A 26,830-nucleotide genomic window follows, 5' to 3' on the forward strand; every position below is an offset into this window, starting at 1 on the left:
GTGTTGATATGAGGACATCTAGTGGACCAAATGAAAATATGAAAACCGTCCCTTTGCTATTAGAACAAAATGTTTTTATTCCACAATAAAAACTGCAATGTCAAACTACCCCTCTCCCTTCCTTCCCAAAGTAACCCACCCAAGCACATATGTGGCAGTCGATACAGTTCCTTCTGTCTGCTACATTGCTAGTCCACAACTGTAACTTACCTCACAGCATATACACTTTGTTTCTGTACATCAAACCATTGCTAAAAGCACCAACACATAGTTCAGAGGAGATCAAGCCATTGAAATCAATTCAGACAAACATTATTCCTCAGATAAATAAAACAGTCTACCAAAAATGTATGATTAATTATATTATTCAGATGCATGTACTAAGCACTGGGTTTCCTGAAAAAAAGTTATCTACTACATTATTCTTATTTTTTTAAGGGGGAATGGGGAGGAGGGGACCTTAACCCACATCCTCTGCATCTCTGGTTTTGCATGCAAGGAAGTTCCATGTACAATATACTGTATTATAAATTGGGAAGTTTGGGTCCTGGATGCTGATTGGCTGAGAGCTGTGGTATATCAGACAATATACCACTGGTATATCAGACAATATACCACTGGTATATCAGACAATATACCACTGGTATGACACAAAATTACTTGTTTTCTGTTCTAGCTAATTACGTTGGTAACCAGTTTATAATAGCAATAAGACACCTCGGGGGTTTGTGGTAATACCATGGCTAAGAGCTGTATACAGGCACTCCACGTTGCGTCATGCTTAAGAACAGCCCTTAGCCATTGTATATTGGCCATATACCACACCCCCTTTGATTTTTACAGGGTAACTTATTGTTTGACTCCTTTTACACCAACCAATGCAATGGAAACCCATGCAGCACACTGACTCCACATTCTGTAACAACCACAAACAGATCAAAGGAGGAAAGAAAAATATGTAAAAATACAAAAAAGTAACCAAACAGTATAGTTCTGGACAACAACTCAATAAAGAGCAGATAGCACCGTTGTTACAAAGGGGATGAGGACAAGGAGGGCTGGGTTGGGGGGGTATGAGGGCAGGGTCTGTGACACATCCTGACTTGTGTGACTGACTTGCTAACGGAGTAAGCCGAAAACTGGCAGACTTCCAGCTTTCCATCCAAAACTCTCCATCCAGTCTCTCCTCACTTCCTCAGCGGCCATCGCTTATTGTACATTTGTCACACACATAGTCGTCTTTCTCAGCCAGCTCGGCTGTCACACCCACACAGACCTGGTGGAACCACTGGTTACAGCTGCCATCACACTGGACCCAGTCCACCTGAAATAAATCAAAAGGCCAAATAAATAAATGCCAAATAAATCTAGAATAAAATCTAACCCAATTGACATAAGCCAGACAAGGACCTGAACATTCAGTACATTTTACAATCTCTTCTACAAACAAACTGCTAAGAATTCTTTCCCTCTCTTTTATTTAAACTCCAACACTCTACCAGTCAGTCAATAAGGTTGTCAGTTAATAAAGTATTGCTTATCTTATTTTATATTTTCTTATTATGTTATGTTGTCAGTGAGTGATTTATCAAAAAAGTGATACTGACCTCATCTCCTTCAGGTTGCTGGCATCCCTCTGCTGGACACATCTCCTCTTCAGAGTCGTCTGACTGGGAGAAGTCGGAGCGAGGAGACGAGGAGGTCGATGCCGCCTTGCGTTCCAGGCTCTTCTCTTTGTTCATTTTCTGTCTCTTGTTCTGGAACTTCTTGGCCTTGTCCCGGAACTTCTTGGCCTTGTCCCTGCGCTCTGGCTCTACAGCCTCTCTCTCCAGGCGTCGCTTGGCCTTCTCTGCTCCGTTCACTACTTCCTTTTTCAGCCCATCCTGAAGAGATTGAAAACATAACATCTTAAACTAAGTAAACTGTATTTCTTATTTTCAACAGTCGTGATACCGTAACAGTAATAAACCAATGCTTTTATGGGTCAATCATACAAATAATTGAATTAAATGTATTTGATAGCTAGCATGCTCACAAACCTCCTTTTGTGGAGAGCTTCTTCCCTGAGAGTTGCACTGCTTGAGTTTGTCACAGTCTGAGAGGTCGTCATCTTGCGGTGACGTGCGTCCGTTGGTGTGATGCGTTCTCAGCCCGTTCAGTAACACATGGTAGAGCTGTGTGATCTCTGGAAGAGACACCTGCAGCAGGAGCCCTTCCACCATCAGCTCCTCCAGCTCCACACTAAGATCTGCAGCAGCACAGCACATGCCAGGTTGTTAGTGTAAAAGAGAATGGGTTCAACCTACTGTAGCTGCTTAAATAACATCAGTAGTCATCAGTAGAGTGCATTTCAAATACTAAATGAATTAGCTAATCAATAAAATAATGTTATCAAGAAGTCCAGTTGGTGATAAGAATTGCAAATGATTCTACAACAATGCTTTATACCGCAGAACTGACCCTGCAGAGGAATGCATCTTTGCTCGGTGTAGAAGACCATCTGATCATGAGTTGTCCTGTTCCACTCTGGAGATAAACATGTTGGCTGTATAAAAAAATAAAAATACTAATCTGGTCATTTAGCATTATAATTGTCTCTTAATTCTGAATTATATCACTTTAAAATGGATAGATAACTCTACAATTCAGAAGAGGTGTATGACCGACTGACCTTTCCATTCGGAGATGGTGGAGTTGCAAAGCTCTCCTCCAGGTCTGGTAGACCACAGGAGGAAGAGACCTGTCGCGCACGCTGTTGCCAGCTGACTGTTCTCTCAACCAAATAGTGAAGCGCATCGCCTTCCGGCAGACGCACCTGGATACGCTGCAGCGAAGCCAGCAAGGGCAGGACCTTGTCCAGGGGGGGCTTCTCCGAGCGTCGGCAGTGCGGGCACAGCCAGGCCTGGGCTGAACGGGAGTCTGAGGGAGCCCTCACACACACGCTGTGGAAGGCGTCCCGGCAGAGCTCACACTGTAACATGGCTCCCATGGGGGGATTCTGACACACACACACCTTCAGGTCCATGCAGTCTGCCGTGGGGAGGAGCTTGGACTCGTTAGCTGCCCGGAGGGAGGAGAGGGCCCCCATCTCCCGTAACCTCACCTCCCCAAGTGTTGCCAGCTAGTAAAGAAATGTAAAATTTTTTAAATTAATATAATTTAATGCAAGTTCATGTCCAACATGCATTGAGGTACAGTACATATCCAGTACTATAGTACTAGAAAGAAGTAGAGAAAGAGAAGGTCTGTACTCTTTAAATTGAGTAAAAAATAAAATAAAATGTATTCAGTTGAGAAATGGCCAGTGTAGGTGGACTTACAGCAGAGGCAGAGTCCTTGGTCTCTGAGAGGGCTTTTTCCACATCACTGAGACAGTCTAGCTTCACCATCTTCTTCTTGCTGTGCTGAGTGATGTCTTTAGCTTTTTTGGACTTCCTTTTCGGAGAACCTGCTCCAACTTCACATCTTGGACACAGAACCTGTGGACAAGAACAAATTATGAATTCTGGTGACTGCATTTCTGGGAAATAAACTGCTGTATACTGTACATCACTCATGGCACTTTCAGAGAGTGGTGCATTACAACCATTAGAACATTACCTCAAGCAGAGTGAAGTGAGAGTTTTTCATGAGGAAAGTTTTAGCTGCAGACTCTTTCCAGGCCTGCACCTCTGCCACCAGTGACTCCAGCTGCTTTAGAGGGCCAAGCTGGACTGGGATGTCTTGTCCTCGAAGAACCATATCAGAGAGGTTGTAAAACAATGGAATGGAATCTTCATCCTGAAAGAGTACACAGAATTCAAGTTTTCTATACATAAAGTTGACACATTATAACATGTCAAAGTAGAAGCATTGTTTCTATGAAAATCATGTATAAAAATAATATTATTCAACTGACATGACATCTGTGTGAAAACGTGTTTTATTCTTCCGTACCTGAAGTGCCTCAGCTTCCTGAAGCCACTCTCTGGCCCTACTGATGGAGACCTTCAGCATCAGACAGTTGGGGAGGTAAGCAGGGATCCCCGCCACCTTCTCAGCGGTTTCAGAGAGAGCTTCTATAGAGAGGGGGGGCCTGGTGGAGTAGAAAACACAACAGTTAGGTCAGAAGACTGGTCAGTCACCAGCATAAGGGGGCCCAGTTATCCGGCTGCCAGGAAGCCTAAAAATCCTATTCATCAATCTGTATGGACTATGGAGAGCTTTTCTCAGGTGTGTATTAATAATAAATGTATGCATGTACTATCATTATAATTTTTTTGGACAATTCCTAAGACACTTTTCACTTCACTTGTTCGACAATATGTTTCTACTCACTCTTTTACAAAGGTAAATTCAAGCTTCAAACCTTTGATATTTCTGATGTAAGCAGACATAACTGCTGTGATGGTTGTGAAGCATGCAACGTTTACCTCTGACCACTGATGGATCATTTAGTCGAAGTAGCTTCACATACAGGCAACTGACAAAATAATGGAAACGCATGAGTAAATGAGGGTTACAAAGTATATTGAAAGCAGATGTTTCCACACAGGTGTGGTTCCTGAGTTAATTAAGCATCATGCTTAGGGTCATGTATATTATGCCCAGTTGCCCATTATTATTATTATTATTATTTTGGCTACCATGGCTAGAAGATACATCAGTGACTTTGAAAGAGGGGTCTCAAAGGAGCATAGGGGGTCTAAAGGGCGTGTGTGTGTGTGTGTGTGTGTGTCTCAGTCACCAGACCCAATCGAACACTGGAGCGGCGCCTGAGACAACATTTTTCACCCCCATCAACAAAAAAACAAATGATGGAATATCTCATGGAAGAATGGTGTCGCAACCCTCCAATAGAGTTCCAGATACTTGTAGAATCTCTGGCAAGGCGCATTGAAGCGGTTCTGGCGGCTCAACACCCTATTAAGACACTTTCTGTTGGTCTTTCCTTTATTTTGGCAGTTAGCCTACCTGTAGTTATCTATACTGTCCCCTTGCAACCATGATACACTTTGAAACCATTGCATAGGCTACATATACAGTTACCGTGATATGGGCTTTGCTCAATTCTATAATAAAGAAAATGTTGAACATACTGATAATAAAATAATAAAGAAACAAAACTATCCAGCCATCCTTGATGAGATAGAGAGAACAGTACTTCTCACCCTATTAAGCTCTAAAATGACAAATACATTTTTTATGAGATAGTTCACCCAAATTTCAAAATAACACATTGATTTCCTTAACCTGTAAGAAGTCTATGGATAAGGTATGACAGCAACAGTGTTAATTTCATCAACAATCACAAAAAATACTTGTCAATGACCTATTTTTCCCTGACTAAAACTGACGATAACGAGATGAGATGTCCTGGGAAAAAATGAACTATTACAAATTACTTTTCATTTTAGTTTATGAAAATGTGACGACGAGACAATAATTCCATGTGAGACTAATGGTCATTTAATTTGACAAAGCTCCTTTTCATCTGTTTTGTCCAATCCTAAGCATGCATGGAGTATATTTCCTGCAATCCTCTCATTGGCAGAATCTTTCAGTTGTGCAGTCTGATTGAGCTGATCTGCCCAGCTCTCCCACACAGCTCCCAGGCGGACACTTCAGTCACTCGTCAATCTTTTGAACTGATGCGAAGGCTTGACTTGTAACTAACCTCGACTAGAAACAATGTTTACTCTCGCTTATATTCACATAGGCTATTTTTGCTTTGATCACATCAGAAATGTACGCTGTTATTCATTCATCCATGTTGCCGTTCTTGTGCCGCAGTCCGCAAATGCGAGTTGCGGTTGCCTTTTTCCAATGTGAAAAAGGAATCCTATTTGTTGAATATTATGAGTATAGTAATACTACAGTATAGTACAGTAATACTACAGTATAGTACAGTAATACTACAGCATAGTACAGTAATACTACAGCATAGTACAGTAATGCTACAGCATAGTACAGTAATACTTCAGGCATTTTAGTAAAGCTCATTCTCCCCTTTTCAAGGAAATCACAGTTATTTACCCCCTTGACAGTTCTGATGGGGAGGAAACCAGTTATTTACCCCCTTGACAGTTCTGATGGGGAGGAAACCACAGTTATTTACCCCCTTGACAGTTCTGATGGGGAGGAAATCAGAGCTGTAAATTGTTTAACCTGTAGCCAAGGCTTTATAGCCTATATGGTTAATTATGGCTGGCATTGGTTATAATCTGACACAATATCAATGTTGCCAGCTAAGGTATAGGAGGGGTTAGCAGGCCTACTTGGCCAAGGCTATCTGAATGTGCACAAGATGGAAGTTAGAGGTAGCCTAAATATTCATAATTTAATAGAAAAAAATGCACTGACTATTAATGTGACAAAAATGTCTGACTAAAACTAGACTAAAATTGTCCAGAGTTTTAGACAACAAATAATAAACTAATGAAGGATGAAATGACTCAAAATGTGACTAAGACTAAAAAGGCATTTTAAGACTACAACTAAGACTAAATCTCCAGGTCTCCCCTTGGCCGTACCGAGCAGCACCATCTTGTAAAGAAATCCTGGGGAGAACACTGGAAACTAAACCAAAGCCGTCCATAGACTGCTTACAGAGTAAGGAAATCAATGTCCTTTTGTAATTTGGGTGAACTATCCCTTTAAAACTGGATTGAAAAAGACTCGAAGGTAAACCGTGGATATGTGGAGCGCACAGAATAGATGCACATTCCTTGGAGAGCCATGCCATTAAAAAGCTGTTTGAAAACGCTGGTGACAGTGGTTATTAAATAGCACTGGTACCAATGGGATGAAGCAGAACTAGATATGCATGCTCACTTTTTGTAGATCTTGTTGAATATTCTAGCAGCAGCATTTTGCACTAGCTGGAATTAAAATGAAGCAAAATCAGGGACACTGACATAGTTCTGCTAATGTACAAATCAGTAATCTAGTCACCAATGCTAATGTTTGTACATTAGTTAAAGCAAAACCTCACTAGCTTTAATGCAAGTGATAGAACCACATGGCTCATTTTGTAGAGAAAGTTCAGTCAAATTCAACACCCAGAGTTGAATCGCTTTGTGAGGACCATTTTTGTCAATTCAGGTCTAAATTATCCAGAATAACAAAAACCAGAAGACGACCTTAAACCATTTAAATCTGTTCACTTTAAAAAAGGTGCTACACACAGGATTTCTTTAGAATTTCTGCATTGTAATTTCAGAAAATGTCCATAGTATACAGTGGGGAGAACAAGTATTTGATACACTGCCGACTTTGCAGGTTTTCCTACTTACAAAGCATGTAGAGGTCTGTAATTTTTATCATAGGTACACTTCAACTGTGAGAGACGGAATCTAAAACAAAATCCAGAAAATCACATTGTATGATTTTTAAGTAATTCATTTGCATTTTATTGCATGACATAAGTATTTTATCACCTACCAACCAGTAAGAATTCTGGCTCTCACAGACCTGTTAGTTTTTCTTTAAGAATCCCTCCTGTTCTCCACTCATTACCTGTATTAACTGCATCTGTTTGAACTCGTTACCTGTATAAAAGACACCTGTCCACACACTAAATCAAACAGACTCCAACCTCTCCACAATGGCCAAGACCAGAGAGCTGTGTAAGGACATCAGGGATAAAATTGTAGACCTGCACAAGGCTGGGATGGGCTACAGGACAATAGGCAAGCAGCTTGGTGAGAAGGCAACAACTGTTGGCGCAATTATTAGAAAATGGAAGAAGTTCAAGATGACGGTCAATCACCCTTGGTCTGGGGCTCCATGCAAGATCTCACCTCGTGGGGCATCAATGATCATGAGGAAGGTGAGGGATCAGCCCAGAACTACACAGCAGGACCTGGTCAATGACCTGAAGAGAGCTGGGACCACAGTCTCAAAGAAAACCATTAGAAACACACTACGCCGTCATGGATTAAAATCCTGCAGCGCACGCAAGGTCCCCCTGCTCAAGCCAGCGCATGTCCAGGCCCGTCTGAAGTTTGCCAATGACCATCTGGATGATCCAGAGGAGGAATGGGAGAAGGTCATGTGGTCTGATGAGACAAAAATATAGCTTTTTGGTCTAAACTCCACTCGCCGTGTTTGGAGGAAGAAGAAGGATGAGTACAACCCCAAGAACACCATCCCAACCGTGAAGCATGGAGGTGGAAACATCATTCTTTGGGGATGCTTTTCTGCAAAGGGGACAGGACGACTGCACCGTATTGAGGGGAGGATGGATGGGGCCATGTATCGCGAGATCTTGGCCAACAACCTCCTTCCCTCAGTAAGAGCATTGAAGATGGGTCGTGGCTGGGTCTTCCAGCATGACAACGACCCGAAACACACAGCCAGGGCAACTAAGGAGTGGCTCCGTAAGAAGCATCTCAAGGTCCTGGAGTGGCCTAGCCAGTCTCCAGACCTGAACCCAATAGAAAATCTTTGGAGGGAGCTGAAAGTCCGTATTGCCCAGCGACAGCCCCGAAACCTGAAGGATCTGGAGAAGGTCTGTATGGAGGAGTGGGCCAAAATCCCTGCTGCAGTGTGTGCAAACCTGGTCAAGACCTACAGGAAACGTATGATCTCTGTAATTGCAAACAAAGGTTTCTGTACCAAATATTAAGTTCTGCTTTTCTGATGTATCAAATACTTATGTCATGCAATAAAATGCAAATTAATTACTTAAAAATCATACAATGTGATTTTCTGGATTTTTACACTTCAACCGTGAGATTCCGTCTCTCACGGTTGAAGTGTACCTATGATAAAAATTACAGACCTCTACATGCTTTGTAAGTAGGAAAACCTGCAAAATCGGCAGTGTATCAAATACTTGTTCTCCCCACAGTATCTGTCGCTATTAGTGGAATGACAGTGTTTCACAGTATTACTTACCCGCCAGTGTTGTGATTGGCAGTGATATTCGCCTATTTATTTATCCCGCTGGAGCGGCATCTGTTGTCAAACTCAATAACTGTAAGTCGCTCTGGATAAGAGCGTCTGCTAAATGACTAAAATGTAAATGTAAAATGAAAGCTGTTCAGACATTGTGGCTGTGTTATCTAGTGGAAATAGCTATTTCCCTGGTTGCTAAAATTCTCCGGCAGGAGAAATCAATATGCGAATATCACAGCCAATCACAACACTGGTGGGTAATTAATACTGTGAAACACTATCATTCCACTATTAGCGCCAGATATATTATGGAGATTTTCTGAAATTACAATGCAATAATCTTTTTAAATCCTGTGTAGCACCTTTAACTACATTTAGGTCGGTCTTCTTTCAAATCAGATTCCAAAAAAAAAAAAAATGGAATCCCTGGTTTACAGATTACAGATTTAAAAAGAGAAACCCTCTGTGTGCGGCCCTCACCTGGCCTTGAGGAGGCTGCTGGTCTTGTCCTCCCAGTGTTCAGACACCGTGAGCAATTCCTGCAGGCGAGCCATGGCCTTCTCCACAGAGCGGTGAGGGGTCAGACCCACGCCCTGGTCTATCAGCCTCCGCATGGTCTCCAGGGTCAGGGTGGAGCGCTGGGTGCTGGCCTGCTGCACCCCCTCTAGCCAGCGGGCTTGCGCCAGTCTCTCCCGTAGTAATGGAAGTTCAGGGAGCTCCACGTCAAAGTCAAAGCTAATGTCTAGAAGACTCTGGATCTCTGCTGTGCCGGTGGTCTCGTCTGCCAGGAGCTTCTCACTGTGTTGCTGGAAGTCTTCAATGCAATTCAAGAGCTCCTAAGAGGAAAAAAAAATACAGAATTCAGATATCAGTTATGATCAAAATAACTATTGAGATTTGTTTTTTTCCAATATTCTCTGATCAATTGCTTCAAACAGAGGCCTCTTGATTATTGTTATCAATTCAGTTTTCTAATGGCTTCAATATCATGATGGCATTGAGACATTGGTTTACAATACCTTTAATTTGGGGGCTTGGGGGAGGCTGCAGGGGAGGTTGTACAGTTGCCTGACAAATGACCTCAGCTCCTCCACAGTCAGCTGGCTCTGTGTCTTCCCCCCACCACAGCGATACCTGGGAGAGGCAATCATGATAAACCTTGAATCATATTCAAATACGCACATGTCTTTATACATCATTGGTGAGCAAATTAGAATAACACTGTTGATTGAGGAATACAATATTAAAAGACACAGGCATAGTGGATCATGTTTGCGGCGAGGGAGGAAAATGAACCAGTGGTCCTCTTTTACTGGACTGTGGAAGTTACCTGGTCTGCCTTTTGCCGTTGAGTAGCTGCTGGGCAACTGAGGAGCATTTCTCTGCGTCCTGTGTGACTAAACGAAGCTGACGCAGGAGGTCGTTGTCAGGGAACATCTTCGACTCTGATTTATTGATGAGGGAGCGGAAGACTGACAAGCCTGAGGAGAGACGGTCACAATAATTAATTACACAGGCAAAGTGCTTTATAAACGAGAAGGGTGTGAGGCCTCATTCACAACTAATTGCAGTCTCTATGGGCCAGTTTCCAGGACCCATATTAAGCCTAATACTTCCCTAAAAAGCACTGCTAATGTACATAGACAAGGTGAATTCATCTCTCACTTTTTTTCTTGTCCAGTTTAGCCTCCAGAGTCTCTGTCACGTGGGAGGCCCACTCGTCATAGAACTCAGCTCGCTGCTTCACCGCGTTCATCATGGGGTACAGCTCATCCAGTGTAAATCTATAACTGCAAGCAGAGAAAGGAAAATAAATATATGTGGAGATTGAAGCCATATCGGTGTGAACAAGAGAACACTGTATATTTGAGGCATCCGATGAAACCAGAACCACATAAATGTCCTGCATGCGTGATTCCTTATTCTACATGTTTTCATAATATATCTCCATCTGAATGTTCCCCCTGCTGAATGTGCCCCCTGGACTTCAGTGTGTAGTTGTTGTGGACAACAGAACAGTATACAGATGTCGGATCTTAATATGAGCCATTTCGTTGCAGGATGGAAATAATCCTGCAGCAGGAGGATTTGAAAGGATATTTAATATTTAGAATCACCGCCAGGGGGAAGCTGGAAGCAGTGTTTGTATGCTATACAATAATTTAGACTGCAGGTCCACTGTTCGTCAGTTCAAGTAGCCTATGTAAGCTACATGCAGGCTACAGCGTGTCTCGTGTGAATTCTTATGTGGACTATAATAAATTGACAATATTTGTTGGTGTTGATGTGTTTTTTGATAATTTGTTTTATATGTTCTAGGCAAGAATTAGACAAAATAACTTAAATGTTTATTTCAGCACCTGTGTGGTCCAGTGGGTACAGCTGCTGACAATGGCACACATGTCAGAGTAGGCATGAGTTCGAATCTGGCCCACTACTGACCCACAGACAGAACTCTAGTTACTGTCTGTGGGCTGTACTTGTACTCTTACTCAAGTAATTTCTGATGGAAGTAACTTAATTTTTACTCCTTTGCATTTGACCAAATCACTAAAGTTACATAGATTTATATTATTATATCGTCGCTGTCGGATGAGCAACCTAACCAAAAAGGTTGTCCGCCGGTTATTGTCATGCAAAAGGTTGCCGGTGTCACAGTAATTGACCGTTAATTAACACACACACACACATTTAGCATCTCCAGGCCTCCACGCATACAAGCCGCATTCAAGCCGCTGATGCGTGCCTTTGGAACATCTACATTTTAAAAAGTCTAATAAATCAATTTAAATATACACCATCACAATAAATCCATTATTTATATGCATAGGAATAAGTGCTAATATGCATATGCAGGGTTCATACAGACAGTGGCAAGTCAAATTCAAGGACTTTCAAATACTTTTTCAAGCACAAATATTTATTTTCAAGGACCATCAATATGTAATAGTTCCTATTATACAATTGTTTATAGTCGCCACCAGATGGCAGTATATCACCATCACTCCCTTACAAGTTCTACTTAATAATAAGTTTCACTACTTATTTACTACATACATGAGTGGTAAGTCAGTACTGATGATGTTATAATTTGAGTAGTGATGAGTTTTGAGACATGCCTACTAGTGAACACACATTTTCTATTCACATTACTACACAATTCCCGCTTAATGACTGCATTGTATTTTTAGTGGGCATTTAGCAATCTACTAAATAGCTACGAAAAAGCGCCTTGCTTCCGACTGGCAGCTTTAATGTCGGTTGGGAGAGGGGCGAGTGGCTGTGTGAGGAAAACGGTATGTGAACGGCCACCAGAATGGCAGGACCACAGCTGCGGCTTGATCAAGCGGAATATCGCAGGCGCCCCTTGAATGAGGCAAAAAGCTCTGGAGAGAAAAAGTCACAATGTAGAACTGGCGCCAGCGCAGGATGCATCGTTGTGTCTTTCCCCCTTCAGGGCTGATTCATGCTCGCAATGTCAGTCTGACACATTTTTTGCACCTTACACAGTGTGGTTTGGTTGGGTCCAGTGATGTAGTGGTAAAAAATTAATTGGGTAAACTATACTGAACAAAAATATAAAACGCAACATGTAAAGTGCTGGTCCCATGTTTCATGAGCTGAAATAAAATATCCCAGGAATGTTCCATACGCACAAAAGGCAGGCTTGAATCTATATTTGCCTGATATTTTAGCTATCGATGTGACGTTTGGCGGCGCCTAATCAGTCAGTTCTGTACCTGCCTGGCTGAGTGGCAGTGTGGGTGGAATGAGCGAGCTCGCCTGGCAACCAGAGTGCGAAACACGTGAGAAAATTAAACTCGGCAGTCTGCCTGGAAATTAATAAGATCAATAAATATTTCTAATATTTTTCATATTAACATTTATCATTTTCTGTTCTCCTCTCATTTTAATTCAAGTACTTTTCAAGTACCAACAAGAAAATGTTTGATTATTAAGGTATTCCAGTCCTTAAATTTCAGAGTGCCAAATTCAAGTACTTTAAGCACCTCAAGCATCTTGTGCGAACCCTGCATATGGGTGTTTTGAATTAATCAATCACCCTAGAAAGTGCTGTCCATTTCGTTTTTTTAGGCTTTGAAACATCCACAACTACCATGTTTTCCACTTAGTTTCAACCTGTTGTTGAACTTCTTTTTCAAATTGATCAATCAAAGTGAGGTGAGTTTTAAAAGCAAGATACTGTTTTGATGAGAAGTGTTTGATGTGATTTTCGATTGCATTTGCATTGATGTCAGAGTGGTTAGAGGGACAATAGAGCCCTTGCAGGCCATTAGTGACCTGATGATCATTAGCGAGTTGGGTACTACCAATGCATGTCTGTCACGCCCTGATGTATGGAACTCTTGTTGGTTTAGTCAGGGTGTGGGAATCTATGTGATGTTTTCTATGTGTAGGATCTAGATTTGTTTTTCTATGTTTGGCCGGGTGGGATTCCCAATCAGAGGCAGCTGTCGCTCGTTGTCTCTGATTGGGGATCATACTTAAGTAGCCTGTTTGTCTACTATGTTTGTGGGATCTTGTTCCTGTGTTAGGCTTGTATTGTGTATAGCCTTGGACTTCACGTTACGTTGGTTTGTGTTTATAATAAATAAACATGTTCACATCGCACGCTGCACCTTGGTCTGACCCGTCTCTCTCAACGATCGTGACAATGTCCAGTGTATAAGAGGAGATTACTGTGACTCAACGATCACGTGGAAATTTACTGCGGTCATGACTCCCGCTAATACGGTCACTGCAACAGCCCTACCCCATTGCCCAATGAAATGTATTCAAAATAGCTTGTCATCAAAACGCTTATGTCCATTGGCTCAAAGTTGTCTGTCAAACCCAGTTATCTCCACCAAGCTCTTGAAGTGAAGCACACTTCACTCCTGATTATTTTTTTGTAAGTTGCACTTTAATTACCTTCTGCATTTGTAATATTATACAGTGTACAAAACATTAAGGACACCAGCCCTTTCCATGACAGACTGACCAGGTGAAAGCTATGATCCCTTATTGATGTCACTTGTTAAATCCACTTAAAATGGGTGTAGCTCAGGGGTGTCAAACTCATTCCATGGAGGACCGAGTGTCTGGGGTTTTAGTTTTTTCCTTTCAATTAAGACTTACACAACCAAGTGAGGGGAGTTCCTTACTAATTAGTGAACTTAATTAATCAATCAAGTACAAGGGAGGAGCGAAAACCCGCAGACACTCGGCCCTCCGTGGAATGAGTTTGACGTGGTGTAGATGAAGGGGAGGAGACAGGTTAAAGAACCCATAGCGGCCGACGACGGCCTTTCTTTTCTAACAATATTATCTGTGTCAATATCGCAAAATTAACTCGCTAACAACCTGTTGTCGTATTCGCGTGGATGCTGTCATTTGACTTTAACGTTTTTGTTTTACTTCATTACTCAAAATGAAAGCACCGAAGCAGACAACTTTTCACTGTGAAAGAGGCTTTATCTTTATATTGGTTGGTGATAGGGATTTGCACACATCATTGCACTTTGAAAGGCGATGATGGCGAGGTGAGTGAAATAAGTAAACAGCAGATACAGTGGGGAGAACAAGTATTTGATACACTGCCGATTTTGCAGGTTTTCCTACTTACAAAGCATGTAGAGGTCTGTAATTTTTTATCATAGGTACACTTCAACTGTGAGAGACGGAATCTAAAACAAAAATCCAGAAGTCCAACCATTCACCCTTGTACCCCACAGCCTGGGCCTAAAGTGACAGTGGCAGGGGTTTTGGAGTGGTTTTTAAAAGTGGTAGGAACTTATATCTGTTCCAGTGCTTGTAATGGATTACAACAAGAATATGGGCGGGGTTGACCATCTTGACCAACTGAGGAGCTATTACAATGTTGGACGCACAGGCAGAAAATTGTGAAAGTATGTGTTTTGGGGGATGCTCAACATTGCCATCATAAATACGTACATTGTGTGGGGGACCCTGCAAAGGCCCCTTCCCAGAAACCACAGGCCCTGGTCCCTGAAGGCATTCAAAATATGCAGCTTGTGCATTCACTTTGTGATATGGCTACAGTGGCAGGAAGAGGGGAGCCAAGAGTGTGGCACCAGGGCGTGTGGACCGAGTTGTAACTCATTTGAAAGCAGGTGAAGTTAAGGGCGCAAGAGAGGGTGTGTAAGATAAGTATTTCTAAGATATAATTCTACTGTTGAAATTGTGTTTTGAGGACAAGTGCAAATCAAATGGCTAGGTAGCTAAATAGTTAGCTAGTTTTGGCTAACACAGAATGACTGAAAAAGTTAGTTTTTTATCTCCCCATATAATCTCTGCTTGTTGGCTAACTAGCCACCTTGTCATTGGCATAGAGTGAACAGATTAATCAGATGTGTGTGGGCAATAGCTAACTAGCTTTCACATTCCGTTGCCACTAGATAAACTGGTTAAACTAGCTGCAGTGTCAACCATGTAGCTAGCTAACGTTATCTATATCAACAGGTCAGTCCACTGCAGCATCCTCCCACGCATTGCTCTCTCCCACTCCGTGTGTGTGTGCGTATCTAAATGTCATTCTGTTTTTATGACAAGGTCTATAAGCACCTGTCATACAGTCAGTGTATCATCTCATTAAGCTTTTTGTGCCATATACTAGAAAAATGTATTTTCATTTACAGCTTGTAGCAGCCCAACTGAGGGGGAGAAGAGGTTCGGAAGAGAAGGACGGTAAATCCGGTTTTGTCTGTACATTTTCATTAACGCTATTGAAATTGTAAAATGATTCTAATGTCTCGAGTACCATATACCTTTTTAAGAAATTGTGCACATTGATAGATATTAAGTCAACATTGAATGACCATCATTGAAACTGTACAGCCTACGGACTTTGTTTGATGTCAGTCTTCATTGACCACTGACATACCTGTGCTGGGGAACTTCTGCAAGATGGTGCTGGCAGGCTCTAATAAGTGAATGTCAAATACATTTTTGTCCTTTTTGTTTGCAGTCACAGTTTACCATAAGCTGTAAAACTAAATTTGTTTCTGGTACTTAAGTGGTTTTCTGACTGGATACTTTTTTTTACTTTTTTGAGAAGGCTAATTTTACTTAGTAAAAGTAACAGTACTTTTACTTAAGTACAGATTTTCAGTACTCTACCTCTGCAAATTATACATTGCCTAACTAGAAAACATGGGCGACCATCCACACTGGAGGAAAGTTTATCGTTCTACAGTAGGCCTACATCTGTCAATCAACTGATGGCCCAAGTCAGCTCATCAATTTAGCCAGGGAAACACAAACCGTAGATTATCGGTTTTCACACCTTTCATTATGTGACTATTGATAGGCTAATGGTTGCCTACAAAATGTAGCCTATTAGAACATAATCAAATAACAAGGGGCCTATTGCAACCAATCGATAGAACTAGATTATCGCCAACTGATATCTCATTAAACCATCAATATGCGTTAAATTCACCCGCACAGCTGATCTCAATTGCAAACATTATTGAACACATCATTACCACTCCCTAAAAGTTGTCAGTGTTACCTTAGTCAGATCGGTAAATAATGATGAGATGCTCATGTCTCCACCCTAACAATGGTAGTCATCCCAAAGGCAGGCAACAAGCTTTGGTCTGCATATTAAGCCCATAGAAACGCATTGGGCTTGTTCTGGACTTATTTTGGTGAGAGTGAGCCCTCTCGCGTCACCTCTTCCTCTCGGACTTAGTCCTGCTTGCAACCAAAGTCTTTCAAGATATGTTCGTCCTCTGGTTGGTATTGTCATGGGAACAACGTAGTCCTTTTTGAACAGACTAAGGGAGATTTACTGTATCTATTTGACACGCATTCTGTACGATAGAAATAAAAAGTATTTCCTTGTTTACCATGGCTAATCTGTGGCAATTTATCCGACATTTGTATGAATGGAAACTAATGTTGCTGTACTATTATTATTTTAATTGTTTACTATTTATGTTATCCAAAAGTGTCTGGTATGGTAATTTCTTATCAAGATAGAGGGTAAAATAATACTGGAATGTCCATATTTTAAATGTGTTACTACATCAAGTCAATCGGGAGATTGTGTTTTTTGTGCCAGAAAGGCTTGGGCCGGAATTGAACTACATTTTGACAGTTCATTCGTAACCTTAGGATACACTAGACACTTGTATGTCGTAGCCTAGTGGAGACCAATATATATCTTGTGTTATTAAGATATATAAAACTATGGTTGTTGATGTGTATGGCTGTATTTCAGATAAATGTTTGTACATTTGAATGTTGCAGTAATAGGACTTAGGACTATAGCATTTAAGCGAGCGAGCGAGAACATTATTTTAAGACAGCAAGCCCTGATCCCAATGACTTGACTGCCCCCGCATGAAGAGAACGAGAACTGCTAATTCTTTGCCAATCACAAGGCTAATTTGAATTTCCCAATGCATCAGGAAAATTCTCCGCAACAAAAGCGTGATCAGGTTAAGAGCTGACATCTGTAGATGGCATAGACGGTAAATCGGAGGACAGGACTGAGGACATGACTCACTTCAGTGTGTAGTTGGTGAGGGGGCAGGAGCAGAGGTTTTGGATGTGGTGGAGACAGACCAGCTGACCAGGGCTGCAGGGGCAGGTGATGGCAGACAGGTAACAAGTGGTCCTACACTTGGCACACTGCCGCTCGTCGTCCTGCAGGAGATTGTATTCCGCCTGCTGGCAATGCAACACCCCCTTGTGGAGAAATACAAAAAACACAACTATGTTATAAATGGAGACCCGAGAGAGACCGTTTTGATTTGCATTTACAGACAGTTCTCCTTAATTGGAGTGAACAATGTCTCATTAGTGTTTGATATTCCTTGAAAAGAGAAAAGTCATTTTGATATATCATTCTGTCTGTTGTGGGGGCTCCTTACCATCTTGCGGACTTTATCTCGTAGGTCCTGCTCCTCTCTGATCATATCCTTCATATCCTTCTGGACAGCCGACGCCAGGACCACGTCCAGACTGTTGGCCTTGGAGGCCATCTGGCAGATCATCTCGTCGTGGGAGAAAACACAGTACCGATGCAGCAGTCTGTAGTGGTCAACACACTGTCGGCCTAATGCCATCTGAGATTAACCAAAGAGAGACTATATTAGTAAACAGTCCACTCCACATAAACTACCCCTTCCAAGATAATGTCAATGAGGCACTTAGGTAAAGGAAGAGAACATGCTCAGCTCTATCCTTCTCTGTAAAACAATGAAAGGATGCTTGAAGCCAATGAGTATGTTACCCAGTCCACAGTGCAGAAGTTGACAGCCTCAGCGAAGTTGAAGCCTTGGTTGAAACCACTGTGATAAGCTCTGGGGAAGGTGATGACGAACTCACCGGCACACTGATTTGTTCTGTAAATCTGGGGACACAGAAAATATTGATTTCAGATTAATTCATCCGTTACTAAAATTATATACTATTCTATGGAAATACATGGTTGTAAGTCTAGTTACATTGAGAAACTTACAGGGACCCCGTGAGACATGAGGGTGTTGGGGTTCATGATGGTGACCAGCTGGTGGAGGAGGTCAGGCTGAATCTGAAACAGCTCTGGGGCCAGCTTCTTCATCACAGCCTCAAGCTGTTCTGCAGCAAAGCCAGGTGCTCCATACCATGTCTTCGGCTCCCCCCTTTCACAAACACAGAGCTTGAGTCAGGAACATCATGCAAACAAAGCATTTTAAGTGAAATTCTAAACTTGAAAATATTGTCTGGACTCCATACAGAAAATGTGGAAAACGAAATAGCAATGATCATAAGCAAAATGGCACTTTGTGTTATGATTGTATGTTACTACTTCATTTATTATTTAATTTCAACATCCCTAAATAAACATCAGTACCAGTGCAGGTAGTTGATGGAGTAGCTCCAGTGGTCCTCGATGTGCCAGCAGAAGGAGGAAAAGCACATGCCTACATAGAGCCATGGTAGAGTCATTCCACAGATGTCTGCTGTGACATGAGTCAACACTGACGGGTCCATCATCGCCATGTTGTTCAGGTTCCAGCCACACTTCAGGTACTTCTGAAAGAGATCATGGTAAAGAAAGAGTTGAGCATTTTTTAAAATAATATATTTTTATTCTGATACAATGGTACATTGACAAGACATGACATTGAAAGAAAAGTTTAGCCATTTTATCATGAGTCTACTGTGTGATATACTGTACTGGTTTGGTTAGCCATTCATTTGAATACAGCTGCCTACCTCATCCTTTTCTGAAACCTTAAATCTTCCATTTCTGATGGGGAATCCGCTCCCAAACTCCTTGGAAGCTATATCTGCTCCGTACTCCACTGTGACGTCCTCCTCGATGGTGCTCACCAAGCGCCAGAACTCTTTTTCCACCAACTCTGTGGGAACCATCTGAAACAAACACAATGAAATGCAGGGGCGGACTAGGACCAGAAATCGGCCCTGGCATTTCTAACACACCTGCCCATTCCCCCCCCCCATTGAGGCCATTTTTTTTCTTCGAGGCCCCCATTATTAGCCAAGTAATGATCATTTTTGCGAGAAAAAAAACTGAAGTGGGACAGGCCCACTGGGCTAAAAATGGACCAGCCCATCTGGCATTTGCCCAAAATGCCAGATGGCCAGTCCGCCCCGATGAAATGTTAAAAATGCTATTTCATATTCCATTGATGACAGTTGTGAATAAATTACAACACTTCAAAAATCTTAGAACTTCCTTGATGATTAGACATTTTCTACTTACATGAACTGGCATGTTGAAGTAATCAGATTTGAAGGAGTCTGCCATTTCACCAAAAGCCCGCAAAGAGTAGTCCCTGTATGCCTGCTCAAAGCCAAATGCCTCCTGAGGTTTGCTGCATTCCTATTCAAAATAAACAAAGAGGTAGAAAGCACACCTCAATAAGTTTTAAATTCACAGACAAACACAAAGGTACTCTGTATATGTAACAGAGCTGAACACATTCATATCATACACTCACAGGAGCCAGTACAGATTGTCTGTGAAATGTAAATGTGGTTATTGGTGTGATGAGGTGAATAGACATCACTACTCACTTGAGCCAGGCACTTGGGGCACCTCCAATCTCCTTTGGGGACGTCGTGTAGAGGGGGTATGAGACAGAAGGTGTGGTAACTGTCGTCACAGCCATCACACAGCAGAAGACGATCCTCGTCACTCCCGCTGCCACACACCAGACACATATACAGGTCCACCTACCGAACAGAGGGAAGAAAGGGCTTTGTTCCAGTTGTTCCTGACAGAAGCTATTTCTTCACCCCTGTTAATACACAACTAATGAACTATATAATAACTAAACAACAGAACCATCTATAAACTACATGACACATTCTTGAAGTGGAATAACCAAAGGGACTACAATTCAACTTTTGTTCACATTTGTTAAAACCTATATGCTGCACAAAGATGTATAAAACGTGTTCTAGTGTAAAGACACAATAATGTTGATAATCCATTTAGAGTATTCTCTCTCATCCAAAGAATGGATCAAATAAATCCACACTTACTACACTCACTGCAGGAGGTGGGACATCAAGACTGGGTTTTTTCTTATATCGAGACTTGTTTTCGTCTGCCTCGCTCACTGGCCCGATGGGTTCTTGTTTCACTAGAATGGGAATTTCTTTTTCTGCAAAGAAAAATTACATATGATGAGCATAATGAGGAACATCAGATGATTTAACTCATGAATTACCCATGGTGCATCTTACTCCCTAGCCTGAATATCATACACTATGTTCCAAAATTCACACTAGCTTACATATTAAAATACATTGCCCAATACATGGCTTGATTCTAAATTGTATACAAATTCATGGATATTGGCACTGATCACATATTGTCTTAACTCTTCTGTGGTTGAAGTAAAGCCTTGTTGGTACTGACCTGGCTCGGACTTGGCAACAAAGGAGCCCATCCTCCTCCTCAGATTTGGTCTGTTCTCACAGGGTTCAGTTCCTGGTTCAGTCTTCACACAACCGGACTGTCGGTGGAAATAGAGTTCAAGTTAACTATTGTAACTACCACTAATGATGTTACAAAGTTTATATGCAACAGAGAGCAGTGATGTGCCAATGCATTCATGAATAATTAAGATAACACACATAAGGCTTTAAGCTAATTACACTTCATTTTGTGACTTAAGGATTTAAAGGAGAGTAGATGGTTACAGGGTAGTTTCTGCAATCTGAATTACTGGTTTTATGAGGAGTTCTTCTGACAAGTGTGTGAGGCTCTGTTTGACAAGAGCATCTACCTCAACTCTCATCCGCTTTGCTCTGCGGGCGCTGTTGCAGCAGGACTCGGCTGGCTGGACAAACTGCTGCCTCTCGGCCAGGTCATGGGGTTTGTACTCCTTGTCACTCGTGTCAACTGGCAGGGTTGGCTTCTGGACAAACTGCAGGCATAGGCACCATAGGATAGGAACATTAGTGATATCATATACAATGTAATGTTACACAATACATACAGTTAATGCATTACAAATGTAGAATTAACATACAAGCAAAACAAAAGACATGGCACACATGTCTATGGCAGCAAGGACAGTGGCGCACAGACAAAGCACAATGAGACAATTTTAAACATAGAATGGTCTGTAACATTTCTGTGTAAGCAAAAACTCCAAACTATGCCATAACCACTATAGACATGTGCTATTTGTTCATTCTTAGATAATAACCATGAGGCAGCCATACCGTGTCAAGTTCAGGGGCAGACACTAAACACATCAGCTTGGAAGCAAGCTCTGGTGCCTAAAGCAAGAGAGAGCTTGGAAAGTTAACAACAACAAAGCCCCAATCTATATTCACTCTGCAGTTTTCAATCCATTTATTCAATATTGAAAATGATCCTCACATTAGACAAACATATAGTACTTCCACAATAACAGCAGTATAACTATGGTTGAACAGTGCCCAACTTGCCTACAGATGAGCCAACCAAGCGCTTAACACAGCATTAGCTAGTGCATAAAGCGCTGAGTGCAATGTGAACAGACACAGACAGATTAACCATGGGTGTTAGGGCATCTGTCCAACTTACCAGGAGGTTGGCTCCACTCTGGAAGAGGTTGTAGGGGTAGAGGATTCTCTCATAGTGTGACCGTAGGTGAGAGCCCACAGCCTTGCCAGGAGCAAAGCCCATCTTAAGTGCAATCGCCGTCCACCGTCTGTCGCGACACACAATATCAAATCCGCCCTCATCTGCAACATTCTGAAATAAAATGTGTCTAAGTTAATTATAGTCAGTGGATGCTGTTCAATGCTATTTCAGATGGAATAAATGCATAGTAGTTTGAAACAATACTAAACACCCAACCTTGTTGAGTTGATACAGGTCCAATATCTTCCTTTCCACGTGAGGAATTTTCAGAGAACACCCCTGCAACTCCCAGAACTTTGCGATCTTGTCCAAGAAGTTAAGCTTGACTCTGGTCTGTGCCTAGGCAAGGGGAACATACACTAGGTGATATCTAACAGTCACTGTAGGAATTGAAATGTAGGTGATAATAATCAGTCTCCTGACTCATCAATGTGATGCAATAAACAAATATTGGTGAACTGAAAAGACAATATTTCTGCTGACCAACTCCTGCACAAGCAACCTTTGACCTTCCTTTCACCAAAGCTTCTGAAGGGGGTGATTAATGATGGTAGGCACAACAGAACCTTCAGTGCTTCGTCAACAAGACAATTGCATTGACCGAGACCCTGACCAATCAGTTAAATTCCCCTCTATAGGCCTGGGTTTCAAAGGGGTGCATACTGCATATGGTGCATATCATCAAGGGTATTGTTTATGGAAACTAAGACCTAGGTTACACATAATGCAAAGTGACCTACTTACCTCTAGTTCATTGAGCCTCTGTATCCGAGGAGTGAAGTGCAGTCTGTCAACATTACATGCAAATGGGGGCTGCCAGCCCTATGAACATACAACAACAAAATAGAATTATTAAAATGTGCCTTCCATAGGACACATAATAAAATAGGCCTGTTGTCAGTGTTGGGAAAGCTACTCTGAAAATATAGTTTACCAAGCTTCCAATTACTTCACACTGGAAGAAATTAAGCTACACTGAATCTACCCTTAGAAAAATATAGTTTACTTAACTAAAGTTACTTTGAAAAAGTAGCTCACTACATCCAAACTACTTAGTGATAAATTATCATATCTCAATTTGAAATGTCAGACTACAAATTGCAAGAACATATCACTCTGGAGTCAGATGTTAACAGAATGTTTAACGATCTTTCAAGTGAGAATTGGGCAGGTCTGATGCTGAAAAAGTGAATTATTGCCTACTTCACCCATATTTTATTTGAGCAAAAAAAGTAGTGTGTAGTTCCAGTAGTTGGCTACATGGCAAAAAGTGATTAACTACTAAAAACAGTACCAATATTTAAATGTAGTTCAACTAGCACCAAGCTACTGCAACATGTAGTTAAATTACTAGCTGAAATACAAGTAGTTCACAAAATTATACAAAGTATGGGGACATCTTACAATAAACCAGTCATTGTCCCATTTGGAACACCGGTCAGTAACAGATGTTTAGCCTATAAGTCTGTGAGTCTGTCTATGGGTCTCCTGTCGTAATTGAGTTACATCAAAATCAACAAAAACGTTTTACATTGGCCATCGGCAGGACCTAAGTCATTTGGCTTTAAGTAGGGTAGATGGAGTCTCTTTGAAAGGGGGTATTGCAGACATGTAGGATTATTTTAATTTCACATAAATAGGTCAAAGTACTTTTTTCCTCAATATAATTAGTTATTTAGGGTTACAATATGAGCATTGTAGAGCATACAGCACGATTGATTTCTTATCTTAAAACGCACTAGCCTAACGAACATCACCAACAAAATGGCCAGATGGAACTCAACAGCTCCGGTTTACCACAAAGCCAACATGGAGGACAACACCCAAAAACTGTCGGCCTACTGAGTGAACATCCCATTGCACCAGGATATCTCCATCAATCTATCCAATTACTTAGCTATTAACACTCATTTTATCCGATATTGACTGGTAGTTATAACCAATAATGTATACGTTATATGATTTATGTCTATTATTAACTTATGGATTACTTATTTTCTTTTGGTTATTAATGTTTTTTATTCCCAAAAAGGTCAACACAGCTAAAAATATTTTGAGAAATCATTTACATTTAGGATACACCAAACAAGACTAATTAAACATGTGATCCTTAGTTGTGGGAAGATAGAAGTTTGTCTGAATGACGTCATCAAAAACAACATTCAACAATATAAACAGCATCTGTAACACTAACCGTACGCCTGTCTGCCTCTGGCATTTCCAGTGACGCATATCGTCAAAAAAAAGTCAAAAGTTTTCCTGTTATTAAAAATGTGTATTGTTTTCTTGCCTGACACAACTAGCCAATTTAGCAAGCTAGCTAGACAAATGATTTCTCACCTGCCAGTCTAGTTAGCTAGCTGCTTACTTAGCTAACGTTAGCTACTGTAACGTTAATTAACCATGTCCGGCTGTAGCTAGCTAACGTTACGTAAATTGACATTTTATTTATTGAAACGTTGTTTGTTTTAGGTAGTATTAACGATGGCTAGCTTGTATTTTTACACTTAACTGGCAGACTTCGCTGTCGGTCATTGTGCCAGATATAGCTAGATAGCTTGTTTGACATCAGTCGCTAGCGAAAGATAATCTCACGACTCGTTCAAGTCAGTTAGCTAGCTAGCCGGTTTCGTTTTCAGTTAAGCACAAATATACATTTTCACTAACGTTTCCTGCTGTTACACAAAGACACTCCGCTGGTCAGGTAGCTATCTAATGTTATTGAAACTAGATAGATTATGTAGCTAGCTAAATAAACATTTTAATGATACACAAAAGAAAAAAGCCTTAATCCGCCATGTTGAAAATGTCCCTTTAAAGCCCCCCAGTGTGTGGTTGATGTCAGTCTTCTTGTTGTTAAAATGGTATTAAAGATTATGTTGAACCATTCAGCAGCTCGACCACACTTACCGGAGGCGGGCGGACTTTGCAAATACCAGTTTTTTCCGCAATTGGACGGATCTTATTTATAAAAGCAAAAGGATCGGCAAATTCCTCCCAGCTTGGTTCGAAGACTGGGCACTCCGGAGGCGGCTTGAACTCGTCCGGCCGAGGCTGGGTCATCTTCGTGGTCCAATCTATAGGCTCAGACAATACAGGTAGCCTGATCACAACAGTGTCACCTTGTTATGATCTGTCGGGAGGTCTATCCTTCTAATATTCCAATGTCAGGTTCTCTAAAAGTCAATCGGGATCAACATACGAGGCAGTTTAGTCAAACACATGCACAGCGAAACGAATGTTCTAAGGCAGTGACTACGTCCGCCTAAAAAAGTAGATACCATATAGTTTTTCTAAAACCTCTATTTGTTTGCAAACTCATTCTATGACCTTAGAAATCAAATATAATGAATGTTAGACATTTTGAATCCATATAAATTAAAGGATTTTATTACATGGATTGTGATTGTGAAGTTATAGTTCTACAATTTTTCCTAAATATATTCCGATATTTCATACACACATGAATATATAAATATGCAAATCAACGTTTGTTTTGACACACCATTGTGTTGAATTTTGTATATAATTGACACAGAATTATGTAATGTTGAAAATGATGGAGGACATACAAAGGTATGTGGACACCTCTTCAAATTAGTGAATTTGGCTATTTCAGCCACACCCGTTGCTGACAGGTATATAAAATCAAGCACACAGCCATGCAATCACCATAGACAAACATTGGTAGTAGAATGGCCTTACTGAAGAGCTTAGTCACTTTCAATGTAGCACCATCATAGGATGGCACCTTTCCAACAAGTCAGTTCCTCACATTTCTGCCCTGCTAGGGAAAGGGGGATACCTAGTCAGTTGTACAACTGAATGCATTCAACTGAAATGTTTCTTCCGCATTTAACCCAACCCCTCTGAATCAGAGAGCTGCCCCGGTCAACTGTAAGTGCTGATATTGTGAAGTGGAAACGTTTAGCCACGAAGTGGTAGGCCACACAAGTTCACAGAATGGGACCGCTGAGAGCTGAAGCGCGCAGCGCAGACAAATTGTCGGTCCTCAGTTAAAACACTCACTACCGAGTTCCAAACTGCCTCTGGAAGCAACGTTAGCACAATAACTGTTTGTCGGGAGCTTCATGAAATGGGTTTCCATGGCCGAGCAGCCGCACACAAGCCTAAGATCACCATGCGAAATGCCAAGCGTTGGCTGGAGTGGTGTAAAGCTCACTACCATTGGACTCTGGTGCAGTGGAAACGCGTTCTCTGGTGTGATGAATCACGCTTCACCATCTGGCAGTCCGATGGACGAATCTGGGTTTGGCGGATGCCAGGAGAACGCTACCTGCCCCAATGCATAGTACCAACTGTAAAGTTTGGTCTGGGGCTGTTTTTCATGGTTTGGGCTAGGCCCCTTAATTCCAGTGAAGGGAAATCTTAACGCTACAGCATACACTGACATTCTAGATGATTCTGTGCTTCCAACTTTGTGGCAACAGTTTGGGAAGGCCTTTTCCTGTTTCAGCATGACAATCACCCCATGCACAAAGTGAGGTCCATACAGAAATGGTTTGTTGAGATCGGTGTGGAAGAATTTGATTGACCTGCACAGAGCTCAACCCCATCGAACACCTTTGGGATGAATTGGAACGCCGACTGCGAGCCAGGCCTAATCACCCAACATCAGTGCCCGACCTCACTAATGCTCTTGTGGCTGAATGGAAGCAAGTCCCCGCAACAATGTTCCAACATCTAGTGGAAAGCCTTCCCAGAAGAGTGGAGGCTGTTATAGCAGCAAAGTGGGGACCAACTCTATATTAAAGCCCATGATTTTGGAATGAGATGTTCGACGAGCAGGTGTCCACATACTTT

The 26,830-nt window shown here is 41.6% G+C and overlaps 1 protein-coding gene across 2 annotated transcripts; it reads right to left on the bottom strand.

Annotated features, from left to right (window-relative positions):
* Positions 1-49: 49 nt before the first annotated feature.
* LOC311147279 (lysine-specific demethylase 5B-B-like) lies at positions 50-25,222 on the bottom strand. 2 transcript variants are annotated; one of them, XM_084183958.1, is made up of 28 exons: positions 24,917-25,222; positions 22,751-22,828; positions 22,223-22,345; positions 21,947-22,117; positions 21,601-21,657; positions 21,159-21,299; positions 20,789-20,885; positions 20,419-20,531; positions 19,939-20,097; positions 19,625-19,744; positions 19,114-19,272; positions 18,749-18,930; positions 18,374-18,536; positions 18,146-18,265; positions 17,784-17,978; positions 17,417-17,598; positions 10,546-10,670; positions 10,211-10,361; positions 9,900-10,014; positions 9,361-9,716; positions 3,937-4,075; positions 3,601-3,780; positions 3,321-3,479; positions 2,672-3,121; positions 2,461-2,545; positions 2,040-2,248; positions 1,608-1,883; positions 50-1,324 (listed from the first exon to the last, which is right to left on the bottom strand). In XM_084183958.1, exons 1-28 carry the CDS (start codon positions 25,067-25,069, stop codon positions 1,196-1,198), a joined length of 4,587 nt encoding a protein of 1,528 aa, XP_084040084.1. In that variant the 5' UTR covers positions 25,070-25,222; the 3' UTR covers positions 50-1,195. The 2 variants fall into 2 exon arrangements, with proteins under 2 accessions (XP_084040084.1, XP_084040083.1); XM_084183957.1 differs by having other exon boundaries at positions 20,410-20,531.
* Between the last annotated feature and the right edge of the window lie 1,608 nt (positions 25,223-26,830).

Source organism: Coregonus lavaretus (genome assembly GCF_964263955.1).
Source record: "Coregonus lavaretus genome assembly, chromosome: 20".
Taxonomy (NCBI): domain Eukaryota; kingdom Metazoa; phylum Chordata; class Actinopteri; order Salmoniformes; family Salmonidae; genus Coregonus; species Coregonus lavaretus.

Bases quoted from the DNA above. Each gene is read 5' to 3' on its own strand.
- LOC311147279 (XM_084183957.1), bottom strand. From the start codon at position 25,069: ATGACCCAGCCTCGGCCGGACGAGTTCAAGCCGCCTCCGGAGTGCCCA. The intron at 20,886-21,158 runs GTAGATGCTCTT...TTCCACCGACAG, and splicing joins CAAAGCGGATGAGAGTTGAG to TCCGGTTGTGTGAAGACTGA. The intron at 17,599-17,783 runs GTAAGGAGCCCC...TTTCTCCACAAG, and splicing joins GAGATAAAGTCCGCAAGATG to GGGGTGTTGCATTGCCAGCA.